At 39.3% G+C, this 17,107-nt stretch overlaps 2 protein-coding genes across 2 annotated transcripts; both read right to left on the bottom strand.

The window, feature by feature from the left end:
• Positions 1–2: 2 nt before the first annotated feature.
• Positions 3–15,471, bottom strand: LOC149020915 (uncharacterized). Its single transcript, XM_089149149.1, has 7 exons — positions 15,202–15,471; positions 5,661–5,900; positions 5,472–5,537; positions 4,478–4,552; positions 2,356–2,485; positions 2,113–2,238; positions 3–541 (listed from the first exon to the last, which is right to left on the bottom strand). The coding sequence occupies exons 2-7, from the start codon at positions 5,810–5,812 to the stop codon at positions 398–400; spliced, it is 693 nt and encodes a 230-aa protein (XP_089005275.1). The 5' UTR covers positions 5,813–5,900; positions 15,202–15,471; the 3' UTR covers positions 3–397.
• LOC149020916 (uncharacterized) lies at positions 5,870–7,853 on the bottom strand. The gene is made up of 2 exons (XM_089147418.1): positions 7,453–7,853; positions 5,870–5,900 (listed from the first exon to the last, which is right to left on the bottom strand). Exons 1-2 carry the CDS (start codon positions 7,851–7,853, stop codon positions 5,870–5,872), a joined length of 432 nt encoding a protein of 143 aa, XP_089003544.1.
• Positions 15,472–17,107: the final 1,636 nt, after the last annotated feature.

The raw sequence follows: 17,107 nt of genomic DNA, 5'->3' as shown, positions 1-17,107 counted from the left end.
TTTTCTGGGTAAAACTTAATCCTTACACACAATCAATAAGGGTTCTGGGCCTACTCTTTCTTCTTTTTTTTCCCTTTTCTTGAGTTGGTTTTGAAAGAGGTGGGAAGCGGGGGAAAAGGAGAGAGGTTGCCAAAGGCCAAAAATACACATCAAATTTCACCCAAATATGTAACTCAAGAAAATAATTTACAGTCTTTGCTAGTGAATACAAACCAACCTTGCAGACGACACTAAGTCCCCTCTTATTCTGCAAAACTTCTTTTTACTTGATTAGCGAACGAGTGTACACTTAATAACAACAATGAATTGAATGGTTAAATAACTTGAATATGCCAAGAACACTTGAGAATCGACTTAGGAAATTCTGATAAAAGCTTCAAGTTGGAAACAGGGTGCCTCAACTGATGATCATCTGGTTAAGAAAGGCAGCTTGCTCTGGGAAATACTCCATTAGTTCATCCTTGGTAACCCATACATGATCCTCACACTTTCCAATCTGGAACTTGTTGGTAGCAATTACTTGTGATTTGAAAAAGAACCGCTGCACCAGTTAAAATTAAGCACATACAGTAAGGGGATTGATTATATGGCAAGAAAAACAAACCTATTCACAGAATCAAAAGTAGGCTGTAATGGAAAGAAACCCACTTAAAAGAGGAAATTAACAAGGACCACTAATCAGTGAGCAGCACATATACCTAAAGAGCACTGACAATAGAGCAGGAGGATCACAAGAACCCAGAGACTTTATATTCAAGAACATAAGAAAAACAATACTTGATGAACATAGTTCAATCACTCACTAGCAATTATTAGGTGTCAAATCAGCTAACAAGAGCCCATCAACAGATACGAGTACCACAGTTCACAGAGCAAAAAATGTGACCCAAAAAACATCCATGACTAGATTTTAAGTGACTCCTAAAACAGGAAAGTTTATTTTTCTTATAAATTGTATGGTCTTACAACCCTTCGATTCTCAGCTTCATACTTGGTATTGAACAGCAATGTACAACTCATTGCTTTACAGCTTGCATACCTAACTGTATGAGGTTTATTAGGCACATTGGTTGAGGCTGAATTTTCTAAAACAGAATTGCTACAGCCATTTCCTTCATTATATCCAAAACAGGAGATGGGCACCTAGCTTCTTGCCATCTGGTAGGTAGGATAATGCTAATCCATACAGAGTTATTGGCAATGCATTAAAAATACAAGACCGTAAATAGGTTCATGGACTATCAAGAAGGTCCACGAATGAGAGGATCAGTTTGAAATTTGGCATGTAGTTAATCCAGCCCATTCTTGAGATAACCTCAGCCTTATACATGCCAGAGTTAGGGAACCCATAAAAAATCTCTTACCACCTATTAATCACAATTATTTCTCAGGTCTCTGACAATCTTTATTGCTTCACTTTACTTGAGGATTTGATGGTAGTTACGACTTTCCTTTGAAGACTGGCCATGGTGTAGCAGAACAAACTGCACTCCAGTTCTTCATATAGCAAAAGACACCTGACCAATTTAACGTCACTCTTAAGGTTAAATAAATACAAGTCATGGAACTAATGACTTTTAATACAACAACAATGACCAATAACTACTCAGCCTTATCCCACTAAATGGTGTCCACTAAAGGATACACACCTCTAATCAGCTCTATTTGAGGTCATACTTGATAAAAGGCACAAGTAATGCATGCCTTTTCTCCTAAAGTCATTTTAAATATTCCCCCAGCTCATTTTGTACGCTCTCTGAATTAAATCACTCCTCAATACTGTAGAATCCAAAGGTCTCTGTTGACCTAAGCAATGCATCTCAAACAACTTTCTCATAGCTTATTATGTTGGACCTTATCCCAAACCATTCCGACCCCCCCAAAACAACCAACCCCCCCGGGCGCATGGGTAGAAAAGGAAAAAGAAAAACTTCTAGGATAGACAGGAGGATTTTCCGTTCCCTTTTTCCTTAAAATTCAAAATGCCCCAATAAGAACATACAGATGAGAGCATCGCTCATTGAGATCAATGCCTAAAATAAAGGAAAAACAACACTTATCATGTCTGAAGCCAGGAAAACACATAGGTATAAATAACTCCAAAACAGCTACCTTGAATGATTGAAGGTCGGGCACGTCTTCTGTTGGCTGTACAGCCATATGTGCAAAAGGAGCATTCCCAACAAAATAAGTGTGGGAAAGGTCTCCAATTACAGATTTTAATGCTGATTCGGCACACTGCAAATTATAGGGTGTAAATAATCAATTTAACACTGCACAACTCTTCAGATAAAAAGAATCAAAAGATAGATAAATAAAAATAATAATATAATAAAAAGAGCACTGTAGTACTACCTTGCGCAATGTCTCTTCGGACTCATAAACCTTTTCAGGAAAATGCCAGACAGGTTTTCCTTGAGGAGCTGCATAAGTACTACCATAGAGGAGAAGATAAAGTCGTCTGTCCAGTGCCCTCTGTAATGACCTTAAACATAAAACGTGGAAGAAAATTAGATACTTGCAGGATAAGCATGTGATATCCAAACAGAATTTTGTGAGCACAGATCAAACCAGTTTTCAGTAGTATTTCTCTGGTTTTGCATGAGAATAACTCCTATGAATTTGTATTTGACTTTCTTAATATAAGTGACTTTAATATGGCACATGCTGAATCTAAAATTTAGTGTGAAAGCAGGATTCCACCAAGTCCTTAACCTGGAAAAACCTTCTCACAGTCTACACAATCTATAATTTCCATGCAACAGTTCGCTTAAAACTATAGTGTCGACCTAGAGGTGTTTATTGGTGCAATCTCAAATCAGATACTAACCAGAATAGGTTTTATTTGATTTTTATTGTTCCATAACAGTTTCACCACAGAAGGTAAGGCACCATGCAATGAAACACTCTATATGAACCCAAAAACTGAAAGAAGGGTATCAGAATCCAGAACTAGGAAAAATGACAGGAAAATGGCAATAATAACATTTATAGTTATTAAAAGGATCACTCATTCAGATTTTAGATGTACATGAGTACAGGATATAGAATCATGACCTATGAGCCCAAAGAATGAGTAAATTTTCTCCCGCACTTACTTATATGTCCAATCAGGGGGTACTTTTGATATGGGTATTTGAGTATGAATCTTAATAGTGGGGCCGTGATCACTTTCACCACAGCAGATATCTTAACTTACACCTAAAAATATCATCTCGGTGCAGCAGTGTCTGGGAGGGGGCAAATGTCCACTTCTAATATTATTATATAAAATTGGTAGAGGATTTCATCACTCAGGCAAATATCCGTAAATCTGTATCGGACATATAACAATATAGGATCACCAAGGCCAGCAGCAAATAAGGAGGAGAGACAGTAGAAAGAAGAGAATGCAAGAGTAGCTAAGAGCACTGCCCATGGTGGTGTTGTGAATTGCATACACTAACTGTGGGCCTAGGAGGATAACTATATTAGCAACAAGCAAAATTACCACCTTAAGTTTATAAATTCTGATTTCCAATACATGCCTCACTAAATCTGAATAACCCAATGTAGCCTCCAATTAAGACTAACCCTAACACCTAATGCTTAACATTCACACTTGAGGTAGATCATGGACACCACCCACACCCAGATTGGAAAACCTAGTGAAAAACATTTGGAAACAGCAGCTTGGCATACAAATCTCGAGGCTGACAATGAGAGTTGACACACAGAGTAGAGATAAGCTTCTTCATCACTGCTTCTCAAATAAAATGACAGTCAATATCGATAAGCTTATTCAGCTCATGAAACGAACGAATACAGGATTATTAGCAACTCAAATAGCAGTCTGACTATCATAGAATATCCAAGTTCCTGAACAAAATAATCGAAGCTACATCTTCAGCAGCAATGTGAGTTATGGCTCAATACTTCACTCAGCACTAGAATTTTTTTTGGTAGAAAAATCAGCACTAGAATGAGTAAAAATAGTTAGTGTTAGTTACCGTTTCACCTAACAGTTTTGTACTGCCAATGGAGGGTTAGTGAAGTGGTTAAGAACCTCACCTCTCAGTGGTGAGGTTGTGGGTTCAAACCTTGCCGGCGGCATATTGTAATATATCCATCCCCAATTTCCCTATATAAAAAAACAGTTCTGTACTATCAGGGAAAGGCAGTTCAGAGATATACACATCAACACTCTTCCTCTAAACCCCCGCCCCCCACAGCAAAATGTGCAATCACTCTTAGTCCTTGCCTGTGACATATACGGGCGTCCACATCACACTAACGGAAAATAATTGGGAAAAATTTCATAACTCACATTTCAACTAAAAGCTTGAACCATTAGGAAGAAATCTCCAACGAATAGCAATATAGCATAATTAACACATATATGAGAAATACTAGAAGGAAAGCACCCAGGCAACTGTTGATAAAACTTAAAGTCCTCCTTATTTGAGTTGTACATATAATGTAATATACCACTCCTTACTTTCTGTTGTTTGTCCTGTCATCATCAGTGAGCCGTGGAGCTGGAACATAATCAATCTGGTAGTCACCTTTCCCCCTGGTTTAAAAATGTTTTCCAAAAGATATTTGCGGGAGCACATTAGAAAGAGAGATTACTGAAGCAATGAAGGTCAGAAATTATAACTAAATTTTGGTAAACAGAACTAACAAGTATCAAGTTTTACCTGAAACATGCATATCAGCTGCATAATAGAAATTCCGTAAAATAAAGCAACTCAGAAATTTAAGGGATTGAGGAGACCAGGTCACTATACCAAACATCACACCTTCAAGGCTACAACATCTTAATGGATGCTTTACATTTCTTGGTTAGAAGTTGAATACCACTCAGTCTACAAATACAGAGCATATTAACCGATACATCATGGTCAGACCAAATTCCCAAGGTCATTTGAGTTCAGTTTCAGAAAATAATTTTTAAAGAATGATTTTTCCTTGGAAGTGTAAAAATATTCTGTTTGCCCCAAAACAACCCACATTGTTATCTGAAAGTTGCAACCTTGCAACCCATCCAGAAGCAATGGTATCTAAAGATTGCATCTTGAAAAGAAAAAAAGAAAAGGGAAAAAAAAAGCTTGAGAAAAACAATGGATAGTGGAAATACAATGGAGAACGGACCTCCCATAATAAACCAAATCTTCACCACGTTACCCAACCACAATGAACTCAGTTCTTCAATTCCCTCATTCTTCAAGCTCCTACTCAAAACATAATCCCCACATTGATATCCCAAGGAAACCTTGCCCCATTAATCAATGATTGGCTAGTAAACGTTAATCATCCAACTCCATTTAAATATATCTGGATTGGCTAATTACAAAATAAGAGTTGGATGCTAATGCTCAACTCAAATAAACATATCAGAAACCCACAGAAAAGGAAAAGTTAAAAAGTGAATAAAACTGGTAGACATCCAGTCTGATTAGACAAAGAGATTAATGAACGACATTACTCACCTAGCATCAGACTTCGTTAGGACGTCATCTGGATATTGCCGTCGATACTGTTGCCCCCACTTGAACCTTTATAAAGCAATCAAGATCAGGAGAAATTAAACTTATTGACCTTTTATTTGATGAAAGTAGAAGAGCACAATAATATAAGGTAGAGAAGCGCCATCAACTCGACATGGGAAAAAAACTCACGAGAACTCCTGAAATGCGTAGACGACAGGGTCGATCTTAGGAATAACCACTGGCAACCTCTCAAACAAGACAGCAGCGACGATCTTATCGGTATTAGATGATGTGCAGAACCCTCGCGCAAGAGATCGAGACAATGAAGTGAATCCCCGCATTTTGGTTCAAGAAGAAAGGCGATACACAGTTGACGTTGTTGGGTTTGAGATTCTAAACTACTTCTGCAACTCAAATCGAACTGCGAATCTGTTGACAAAGAAGCATAGCTTTAAACCTCAATTTGAATTTCAACTAAGCCATGATACATGATCATTGTATAACCAAATGAAATATTCTCAAATTATTCCTTCTTTTTTTTTTTACTTTAATTAAATTCTATAATCCGATTGATGCTTTGATCATGAACAAATACTTCAATCGGTTTGTATAAATCTGTCGAAATAGAAATCCCAATTATAATAATAACATGTGGGTATGTTAGGTTGCAAGGGGAATGAAAAAGGAAGGGAAGAGAAGTGAAGGGAATTTTCCCCCCTTTATGTCGTTTGGTTACAAGTGAAGTAAAGTGAAATTAATTTTACCAAATTGTTTGGTGGGCTGTAAAATTGATGCAAACTATTTTAAAATTTATAAATCACCCTATTTTATGAACTTTCCCCCACTTTTTGGACTTTCGACAACCAGATTTTTTTTGTGTGTTAGTCCGGAATGGGACTTGTAATGCATCAGACAAAGATTCTATTTAAAAGGTATCAATGGTCACTAATTAAAGTTGATGAACAATTAATTGTACTAAATCTGTGTATAGTTATCCTGAACAATTAGTTGTACTAAATCTGGGTATAGTTATCCTGAACAATTAATTGTACTAAATCTGGGTATAGTATCCTTAACAATTAATTGTACTAAATCTGGGAATAGTTATCTCCCACACGCACAAAAAACAAAAAAAAACCACAAAAAAAAAAAAAAGTTTTATATAAAAAAAAAGTATTGTTTTTTAAAAAAAAAAAAAAAAGCCAAATAGGACCTTTTCACAGGGAGACAATTACAAATTTGATGGACTTAAGGTAGATAAAATTCATATATAATGGAAGGCTGAAAACCGAAGTGGTAAAACAAGGATATTGGTTTAAGAACAAGGACTAACTAGGTCTTCAAAACAGCAGTATGCTATAAAGAAGAATGGATTGAACAATATAAGAGAATTAAGAGAACAATAAGGACAACAAAGTAACACCCGGGCTTCACACCGCAAGGTGGATCGATTGGATCGAAAACCAACCTACCTTGATCAAACACAAGGGTTCTCCAAAGAGGAGGAATGCTAGCAAGCAATTTGATTTCAATTCATAAGTTGTTTTTTCACCACTTACACAAGTCTCTTTATATAGCATTCTAAAGAGACATAAATATTAATGGCAACATCCAACCACTAGCTAACACCACCTACCTATTAATGACTCAACTACTACCTAACTCTTGACAAAGGAGAACTCTTTTGACAATGAGTTCTCTTATTTTCAAATTAAAACCCCTTTTATTGACTTTCTAAAAACTAGACTTAGGGTTAGGTCTAGACTATGAAGTTCAACATATGTGTGCTAACTTTAACCCACTAAAACAGCTCTAGCCCATAAAAGCCATGGGCTGGTTCAGGTGACAACTTTAGGCCTTTGATGGGCCTAACCCAATGGGCTTCTTCTTTCGTAAATATGTCTTCAATTCTGCATCAACTCTCCCCGGCTTGAAAACATTCGTCTCTGACGAATGAACGAAGGACATGTAACGTTCATACAAATCGGGATCGAGTTTCTTGAAATCATCAGCATGAATCCAAGTACTATCATGTCGTGGACGATTCTTCCATTTGACTAGGAAAGCCTGGTATCCAGTGCCACGACGAGTGGTTTTGTAAGAATCATCCAAAACCTCTTCAATGATGTCAGTGATTGGTGGCTTGAGTTGGGGCAGCCTCAACATTTGTTCAGTGTCTCCATCATCAGAGTGGTGTCCTACATAAAGATGTAAGTCAGCCACGTTGAAGACATTGCTTATGTTCATTTCTTCTGGTAGCTCGAGTACATAAGCATTTGGTCCAATGCGTTTCAGCACCTTGTATGGACCCATCTTCTTTGGATGGAGTTTGTTGTTGACCCCGTGTTGGAACCTTTCTGGGTTGACACGAACCATCACCATGTCTCCTGGTTGAAACTCCACATATCGTCGATGATGATCTGCTGTAGCCTTGTAGACATCATTGTTGAGAGCTATTCTTCGGCGAACATCAGCATGTACCTCTCGTGATATGGCGCAGAAACTCGTCAGCCTCAATACTCACGCGTGCTTGTGGTGGTAATGGAATGAGGTCTATAGGCCGTCGGGGTTGAACTCCAAGTAGAATCTCAAAAGGAGTACGACCTATCGTACGATTAACTGAGCTGTTGTAAGCAAACTCAGCTATGTCGAGTATGGACGACCATGTCTTCTCAAAGTCACGAACCAAACACCTCAGTAAGTTTCCCAAGCTTCAATTCACCACTACACTGCCCGTCGGTTTGTGGATGGAATGCGGTTGAAAAGCGTAACTTTGTGTTACTTTTCAGCCACAATGTCTTCCAAAAGTAGCTCGTGAACTTGACGTCACGATCTGAGACAATGCTACTTGGTAGCCCATGTAGTCGTACAACCTCCTTAAAGAATATCTTTGCAATGTGAGATGCATCAAAGGTCTTTCGACATGGTATAAAATGAGCCATCTTTGAGAATCGGTCAACCACAACCATGATGGAGCCGGATCGCTCTTTTGTGGAGGGTAGCCCAAGTACAAAATCCATACTAATATCAATCCAAGGTGCATGAGGAACTGGTAATGGTGAGTACAGACCTGTATTTTGCTTGGTTCCCTTGGCTAGCTGACAGACTCTGCATCTCTTGACTACATGATCAACATCCTTTGCAATATGGGGCCAATAATACCGATCAGTAACTTGGACGATAGTCTTATCCTTGCCAAAGTGACCTCCCAAACCTCCGCCATGCAGCTCCCGTATGATGTGATGTCGTAGGGAAGAATTTGGAATGCATAACCGAGTTCCCAAAAACAAATACCCATCGTGAAGTGAGTATTTATGATGTTGCTTGCCTTCTGTAACTCCTTGTGTGGCATGTTGAAATCTTCGTCAGATGCATACTCATCACGTATCTGATCAATGCTAATTGCATGTGCTGAGAATGTGCTAAGAGTAAGTACTTTTCGACTCAATGCATCAGCCACCGTATTCTCCTTTCCTGCCTTGTACTTCATTGCGAACACAAACTCTTTGAGATAAGCAACCCATTTAGCATGCCTATTGCTTATCGACTTCCGTGAATGTAGATACTTCAGCGCCTCATGATCGGTATAGAGAATGAACTCTTTGCCGATGAGATAATGTCTCCAATGGCGTAACACCGGACAACAGCATAGAGCTCTAGATCATATGTCGAATAGCGTCGCTTGGCATCATTGAGTTTCTCGTAGAAAGCGATAGGGTGCCCTACTTGCATCAATACACCTCCTAGACCAATATGTGAGGCATCGGTTGCTACCTCAAATATACGGCAAAATCGCGGGCGAAGTATTGGAGCCTCGCATCTTTTGCTTGATAAGATGAAAGGCTTTGGTTGCCGTGCTGTCCACTTGAACTCACCTTTGCCTTGCTTCAAACACTCGGTAATAGGTGCCATGACTACACTAAAGTTCCGAATGAATCTCCTGTAAAACGATGCAAGTCCATGAAAACTACGAACCTCAATGATTGTCTTTGGTGTAGCCCAATCGTATACTCGTTATCTTCTCGGATCAGCTTCAACCCCCGTGATGAGACAATAAAACCAAGGAACACAACCTTTGGCAGCATAAAGGAGCATTTCTTGAGATTGATGTATAGCTTCTCATGGCGAAGCACTCTCAAGACTTGCCGTAGATGATCGATGTGATCATCGGATGCTTGTTGTAGATCAATATATCATCAAAGTATACGACCAAAAATCGACCAATAAAAGGACGGAGTACCTATGTCATCACCCTCATGAATGTACTAGGTGCATTCGTCAGACCAAAAGGCATGACTTTCCATTCGAATAGTCCATCCTTGGTCTTGAAGGCGATCTTCCACTCATCTCCGGGCCGAATACAAATCGATGATAGCCACTTCTAAGATCCAATTTAGAAAAGATCTTAGCCCCGGATAGCATGTCCAACATGTCATCAAGCCGCGGTATAGGAAACCTATACTTACGTAATCTTGTTGATTGCTCTCGTCCACACAAATGCGCCATGAGCCATCCTTCTTTGGAGTCGATAATGCTGGTACAGCACATGGACTTAAGCTCTCTGAATGAATCCTTTATGTAGCAACTCATTCACTGTCTTTTGAGTTCATTGTGCTCGTTGGGCTAAGGCGATAAGCCGGTAGGTTTGGTAACACCGAACCTGGTGCCAAATCAATGGCATGTTGAATATCGCACATAGGAGGTAGCTCATTAGGCAACTCATCAAGAACCACATCAGAAAAATCAGAAAGTAACTCTTTGAAGGGTGGAGGGAATGTCATCTCAGGTGGAGGCGTGACTACCCTTGTAACAAGAGCCAATACCAGCCCTGTATCATGGCTAGTGTGAATGAACTCCTTGTGAGGAACAACCAGCAGCTTCTTTGCGGTATGGACAACAACTTTTGTGCTTCATTGGTCCCCTTTGGTTGGTCCTCAAGGACCTCCGTTGACGCATTTCAGCTGGGACATTGGTGGGTGGAGGACAATGTGAAGTCCTTTGAACTTGAATACACATTGGTTTTCTTCCCCCGACCATAACATCATTATCATACATCCATGGTCGACAGCGAACATCGTAAGATGCATAGGGATTACATCACACCATACCTCTTCCTCAATCGATGGAGCTCGGTGGTACGAACACCGTTGATTTACCTCCAGTATTCCCATTCGGAAGGATACCCGATATGGTTGAGGATGCTTCTCCACCTTCAAGTTTGCTTTCTTCGCAAAGGTGTCGAAGTAACGTTGACACGGCTCCCACCGTCAACTATCATCAAAGCGGTATTATCTCCGGACTTCATACGGCTGTAGAAGATACAATTGCGCCGCATCCTCTCCTTTGGTTTCAGCCACCAAGATGCGGCTTACTATATGAATGCCATAAGCATCACCTCATTAGCATCATCCTCATCATATGCGCCCGTCATAGTCGCCATCATCGAGCGGGTATGGGAATAGATCGGGATCTTCTTCCTCTGTGACTTTTCTATCTCACAACAGATTAATCTTTTGACGTTGTGGGCAATATTTAGCATAATGTCCAACCTCTTGACAGTGAAAACATTGTGCTTGGCGCCACTAGTCATAGGAGCCTGCCCTTATCTTGTCGGGTAGGAAATGTGGGTTGAGTAGGGGGGTTGTTGTAGGTTTTGGTGCTGGAAAATTTTGCCTAGCCTCCCCGGCTTGGTATCCAAACCTTTTGTTGTTGGATGCCAATAATTCTTCCACACGTAGGGCCTTTTCAAAACAATCCCGCACGTTCTCACATCCACAACACCATGGCCCTATTGATTTGGGCCGTAAACCCAATCGAAACGTGACAAGATTTGGATCTCCCCTCTCAAATCCGTACGAGAAGAAAGAGAGTCAAATTGTTCCATATATTCGAACCGACAAGTTCCCTTGGCGAAGAGAATTTAACTTGTCTTGTAGTCGCAATCGAAAAGTAGATGACAAGTACTTTCTCTCGCTCTTCCTTCATTTCTCCCACGTAGTAGGAGCCACCACGATCTTCCAATTCATATTCGCGAGTTCTCCACCATTCACGTGCAGCTCCAACTAGCGGTACGTGCTAACTTCATCTTCGTACCTCCGAGAGTTCATACCAATCAAAATAGTCATCCAACGCGCCAACCAATCATAAAAGACTTGAGGATCATGCTTACCCGAGTATTCTTTGAATTCAAGCTAACCCGTGAGAGTCACCAACATGCTTATTGAATGTAGGTTGTTCTCCAGCAAAATAACTCCGTAGGTGCTCCTCAAAAGTTAGTTGCACAACTGGAATCCTTTGGGGTCCTCTCCCATATTTCTTCGAGCAAGAAAATTGGCTACAGAATGAGCTGGATGGAATTCTTCACCAAGTGGAGGGTGAGGGACATGAGTAGAGGCAGCAACTCTGGCCTCCATTTCGAGAACCTCTCGTCCATTTGCTTCGGTTTTGGTGATTTGGTTGCTCGGTTGTTGAACCATCTCCATCATTGCTGCCATAGGATTAGTTGGACTGGATGGTCCGAATTTCACTCCCGTCATGGCTCGATACCAAATAATGTAGTACCGTATTTGAAAGATCAAAACAGTAGCCAAATAGGACCTTTTCACAGGGAGACAATTGCAAATTTGATGGACTTAAGGTAGATAAAATTCAGATATAATGGAAGGCTGAAAACTAAAGTGGTAAAACAAGGATATTGATTTAAGAACAAGGACTAACTAGGTCTTCAAAACAGCAGTATGCTATAAAGAATAATGGATTAAACAATATAAGAGAATTAAGAGAACAATAAGGACAACAAAGTAACACCCAGGCTTCACACCGCAAGGTGGATCGATTGGATCGAACACCAACCTACCTTGATCAAACACAAGGGTTTTCCAAAGAAGAGGAATGCTAGCAAGCAATTTGATTTCAATTCATAAGTTGTTTTTTCACCACTTACATAAGTCTCTTTATATAGCATTCTAAAGAGACATAAATATTAATGGCAACATCCAACCACTAGCTAACACCACCTACCTATTAATGACTCAACTACTACCTAACTCTTGACAAAGGAGAACTCTTTTGACAATGAGTTCTCTTATTTTCAAACTAAAGCCCATTTTATTGACTTTCTAAAAACTAGACTTAGGCTTAGGTTTAGACTATGAAGTTCAACATATGTGGGCTAACTTTAACCCACTAAAACAGCCCTAGCCCATAAAAGCCATGGGCTGGTTCAGGTGACAACTTTAGGCCTTTGATGGGCCTAACCCAATGGGCTTCTTCTTTCGTAAATATGTCTTCAATTCTACATCACTAAGCCAGGCAAATCCTTATACAGCCAAATTCACTCAAAACTAAAGCAATATTTTATATATATGAATATGAATTCCAGCATAGAGGAGCAAAACCTCACACAGTACTGTAGGAGAAACTAACTGAAATCAACTATAGACATAGGAGTTGCAATAGAATCACAATTTATCAGTAACTAAAATCAATAATGGACATTCTAGAGGGACATTATATAAGCCATCATCTAAACCTTAATAAGCCCATGTACTCTTGCTTCTTCAGTAACAACAAACTAAAACCAATTCAAGCCAAATACAAGCAAGTTAAAATGTGAGTCTTGATCTATCTTTGAGAATTGACTAGGAAGTTTCCGTTTTTAATCTCTGTATCATTACTATGTTAATACATAAAATTTCACTATTGATGAGTAAAAGTGTAAAACCCGCATGCCTCCCCCGCTTTAACAGCGATAATTTGGGGAGTAGTAAAACGAAAACCAGCTGCTCCTGTCACCAGCCCGAATCATAAACACTTTTAATGAGTGTGTTGGCTTGAACCTAGGGGATCCTCTACTGAAAATAGTTTCTCCACAGCAAAGCATGACAAAAACCTTCTTACAAGCTGCACCAGGACTAACCCTAAAAGTTTCATACACTACATGATTTAAAATGTTGATTATGGAACAGTCCATGAAAAGCTCCACTTATAAAGTGTTTCACATGGATCACAAGACATGTTATATATCCAGCAACCTGACCTTCCTCAAACCCCTCCCCCTTTATAAAACCCATCCGAGCTTAACAAAGATAATAGCAAGAACTCTGACCCCTCTAATCCTCTGAAAAATCAAGGAAATAGCCAAAGACACCAAAACCAGTCCCCTGACAAAATAATTCGCCCAACTCAAATTCCTTATTCTTCATTTCTATCCAATATATCCCACAGCACCAGAAATAATATATGATATATCAAGGGCTGGATCTACTTTAACAAAAAATTCTAAATGATAATGGATTGTCCATGGTTTGAAGTTGAAACAACTCGATGGAATAAATTATACAGCATAAGGTGCACAAGTGCATAGACTAATGCACCCTGTAAACTCAACTTAAATTGAAACTTTTTTGTACAAAATAGCATCACCGCACAAATTCTATTTTTCAGTATGGAACAAAGAAGGTAGATAGATTTTACACAACATGGTAAGACCAAGGTTTAGAGTATCATGTATCAGTTGGGTGGTTTTAAGAGACGTTTCACTTTTTATCATATCGTGTCATAGAAAATAATCAATGGGTGTCAAATTGAATGGAAATGATCAAAGTAAGGAAATGGTCTAATTTAAACATAAAACAATAAATATAGCTATAAAGTCATTCTATCATACACCTATTACTTAAACATGTGTAATTCATAACCACCAAGAAGACATGACACCTCTTTAGATAAAATTTTATTCATTATACTTATGAAAAATCTTATTCTAAACAAACACATTCATTCAAGTTCATGACCAATAAAAGCAACCAAGATTGTAATAATGAACACTTCAGCTGTGTTTTTTTTTCTTTACAAGAAGAAAACACAAAAAAACACAGATAGAAAGCCATTACAGTCGTCCATAAGGTTCCTCTCATATAGTAGTATTTGTTGATTGGGCATATAGCTGGGTAGGGATTTTATTTTATTTTATTTTTTTCTTTTTTTTAATTCATAACAGTAATGGTTTTCAAGTAATTAGCCATCTTTTAGGTTTTATACTTTTATTCCCCATTGTTTTACATGTAGTGACCAAATGATAACTTTTTCGTAGATAAATGACACCAACCTATCTTAAACAATCAATCACAAGTTCTGCCTCTGGAACCACATTACTCTTTCAAAGCCTAAATTCAAGATTCGTGGAAGCACTTCCCAGGATATCAACAACAGTAACTAGTCCCCTGCAAATCTACTCTCCTTTGCATTCTCCCCCACCTTATACATGGATAAACCAATCAACTATTGGTCCGATTGATTTTAGCCAGTAGTTGGTTTCTTTACTAGTCTATTATAATCAAATATCCCTTTGGTATTGGTTTTCAAAAACCAGTGAACTGACCATACCAATTGATGGACTGAAACAGGGAAAAAGAATCACAATAAAACTTAAAAATAGATAAACATTAAAAGGAAGAATTCGGGTTGATCCCACAGATCCCTCAAAAGGATATTATAGGCTGAACAAGTGCTTACAGACAAGGATTTCCTCCTGTATAAAAAACAAACAATATCTATCCACCAAACCGTATTACTAACCGTAGAAGCCGTTGCATTTTAATTCCTAATCACTTTTGAGACAGCAAACCAGCAAACCCGGAAAACAAAAAAAAATTACAACCAAAGTGACAAAACTCAGATTACTAATACAAATAATGCATAGATATATGACTGCGATTTCAAGTTTCACCTGAAGACCTCTGGGAATAAACCGTGAGATGGGCTTCTGTCCTCGAACGCTGGAGATAGCTGTGGCAGCCTAGCAGGGATAGTGGGCAGTGGGGTAGCAGCAGGAGTAGAAAGAAAGAGCAGAACGGAGTGGAGGCGAAGAATAAGAGGAAGAACAGAGGAGAAGAGGAGGCTCCTCCTCTGCAACTCGTAGCGAGAGAGGCCGAGAGGGTTCAGTTCCGCCTCTGCAAAGAAACCCTTGTTTTTCCCCCTTCTGAAGCGGGTTCGATACTCATCGTTGTATCGTAACGTTTCTACCTTATCTTCGGATGGGTGGCGTTTTGTACCGTTTTACTGGGACCTACAATACTTTTCTTTGGGAATTTTCATTTGGACCCCGAAGTCGTTTCTATTTCAGCAAAAAAAAAAAGATAATTTTCATCTCTACCCCCTGAGATTTGATCTATATCATTTTTAGTCCAAATAAATGGACATTTTACATCTGCCTCCCTGAGGTATCCAATAAAATCAATTAAGGACAAATTGTGATTTTTATGACCAAAATACCCCATATTTATTATATCCCAGTAGCTTCCTCTGCAAAGCCTTAAGAAAGCCAATCCGAGGTATGAGATGAAAGAAACCACTCTCTCTGAGGGAAACAAACTTCACAGTCCCATCCACAGGATCAAATTCACGAATTAACGCTTGAATGTTAACAAAAACTACATGACAGATATCAAGCATATGCTCGAGGGTTTCAGGCAGGATCTCCCCTCCAACACCAACCGCCAGTCCGAAATCAAATTGGGAATCGGGAAGGTCTGAAGGGTTAATCGGATCACATGTACGAACCCTTTCGAGAACACAGTCTTGAAACTCATTAGAATCTAGCTCAGAGGTGAAATAAGCATGGAAGATAGTGTTCAGAGAGGAAGAACAGAAGATGGGTTCTTGAGGGACAGTAAATAAAATCAAGGCTGACCTTGGAAACATAATGATAGGAGATGGAGAGATTGTCAAGGAAGTTAAATACGAAAGATGCAGCACCACCAAGACTCTCACCCACCACTTGCCCATCACGGATTAGAACGTCATCACGGTAATTTCTCACCACCGGACCTCGAAGATGATCCACCACCGCCTCGGTTCTTCTCGCAACTCGACTCACCATGGTAACTTCTTTGATCCGAAAAGAAATTGAGGTTTGTTTCGGTTCTTCGTCAACGCCTCGATTTCATGAGTGCTTACAAAAACCTAAGTTCAGACCATGAAAACAAAGGGAGAGAATCTGCGATGTGGACCAAATTATGCTCAAAGGATGAAAGCGTCTTCCTGAGTTTTGATTTGCGTTCGATAAGGAAGCGACGCGCGCCAACAAAACAACTGGAGAGAGAGAGTAAAAAAAAGCAAGGGAAGAGATTCGGGGTATTTTGGTCTTAAAAATCATAATTTGTCCTTAATTGATCTTATTGGATATCTTAGGGGAGGTAGATGCAAAGTGTCCATTTATTTAGGGGAAGTAGATGCAAAGTGTCCATTTATTTGGACTAAAATTGACATAGATCAAACCTCAGGGGGTTGTCCTTAATTGATCTTATTGGATATCTTAGGGGAGGTAGATGCAAAGTGTCCATTTATTTAGGGGAGGTAGATGCAAAGTGTCCATTTATTTGGACTAAAATTGACATAGATCAAACCTCAGGGGGTCCAGATGAAAATTACCAAAAAAAAAAAACACCGTTTGCCATGTTGACTACCTGCTAGAGCCCTCTACACAAATAATTATGATGTGTTAATAATTGGTCCTTTTAATATCGAGCTTCACGCACTGTTAAGCCAATGGTCGGGATCAAAATCCAATATTAGGATCCCGTTCGTAAGGATCGAACCCAAGACCTCTCCATTGAGAAGTATGGGTCTTTACC

The sequence above is a fragment of the Hakea prostrata genome, chromosome 3 (genome assembly GCF_041222555.1).
Source record: "Hakea prostrata isolate BN-2017 chromosome 3, UWA_Hpros_2, whole genome shotgun sequence".
Lineage (NCBI taxonomy): Eukaryota > Viridiplantae > Streptophyta > Magnoliopsida > Proteales > Proteaceae > Hakea > Hakea prostrata.
Note: the sequence above shows the minus strand (reverse complement) of the source record. Positions and strands in the feature narration are given on the sequence as shown.

Excerpts from the sequence above, each read along its gene's own strand:
- LOC149020916 (XM_089147418.1), bottom strand. The coding sequence starts at position 7,853 with ATGGTGATGGTTCGTGTCAACCCAGAAAGGTTCCAACACGGGGTCAAC. Across the intron at positions 5,901-7,452 it reads AAGAAACTCGATCCCGATTT|ATTCGCAGTTCGATTTGAGT; the intron begins GTATGAACGTTA and ends CTTTGTCAACAG.
- LOC149020915 (XM_089149149.1), bottom strand. The coding sequence starts at position 5,812 with ATGCGGGGATTCACTTCATTGTCTCGATCTCTTGCGCGAGGGTTCTGC. Across the intron at positions 5,538-5,660 it reads TACGCATTTCAGGAGTTCTC|GTTCAAGTGGGGGCAACAGT; the intron begins GTGAGTTTTTTT and ends TGCTTTATAAAG. Across the intron at positions 4,553-5,471 it reads CTAACGAAGTCTGATGCTAG|GGGGAAAGGTGACTACCAGA; the intron begins GTGAGTAATGTC and ends TTTTTAAACCAG.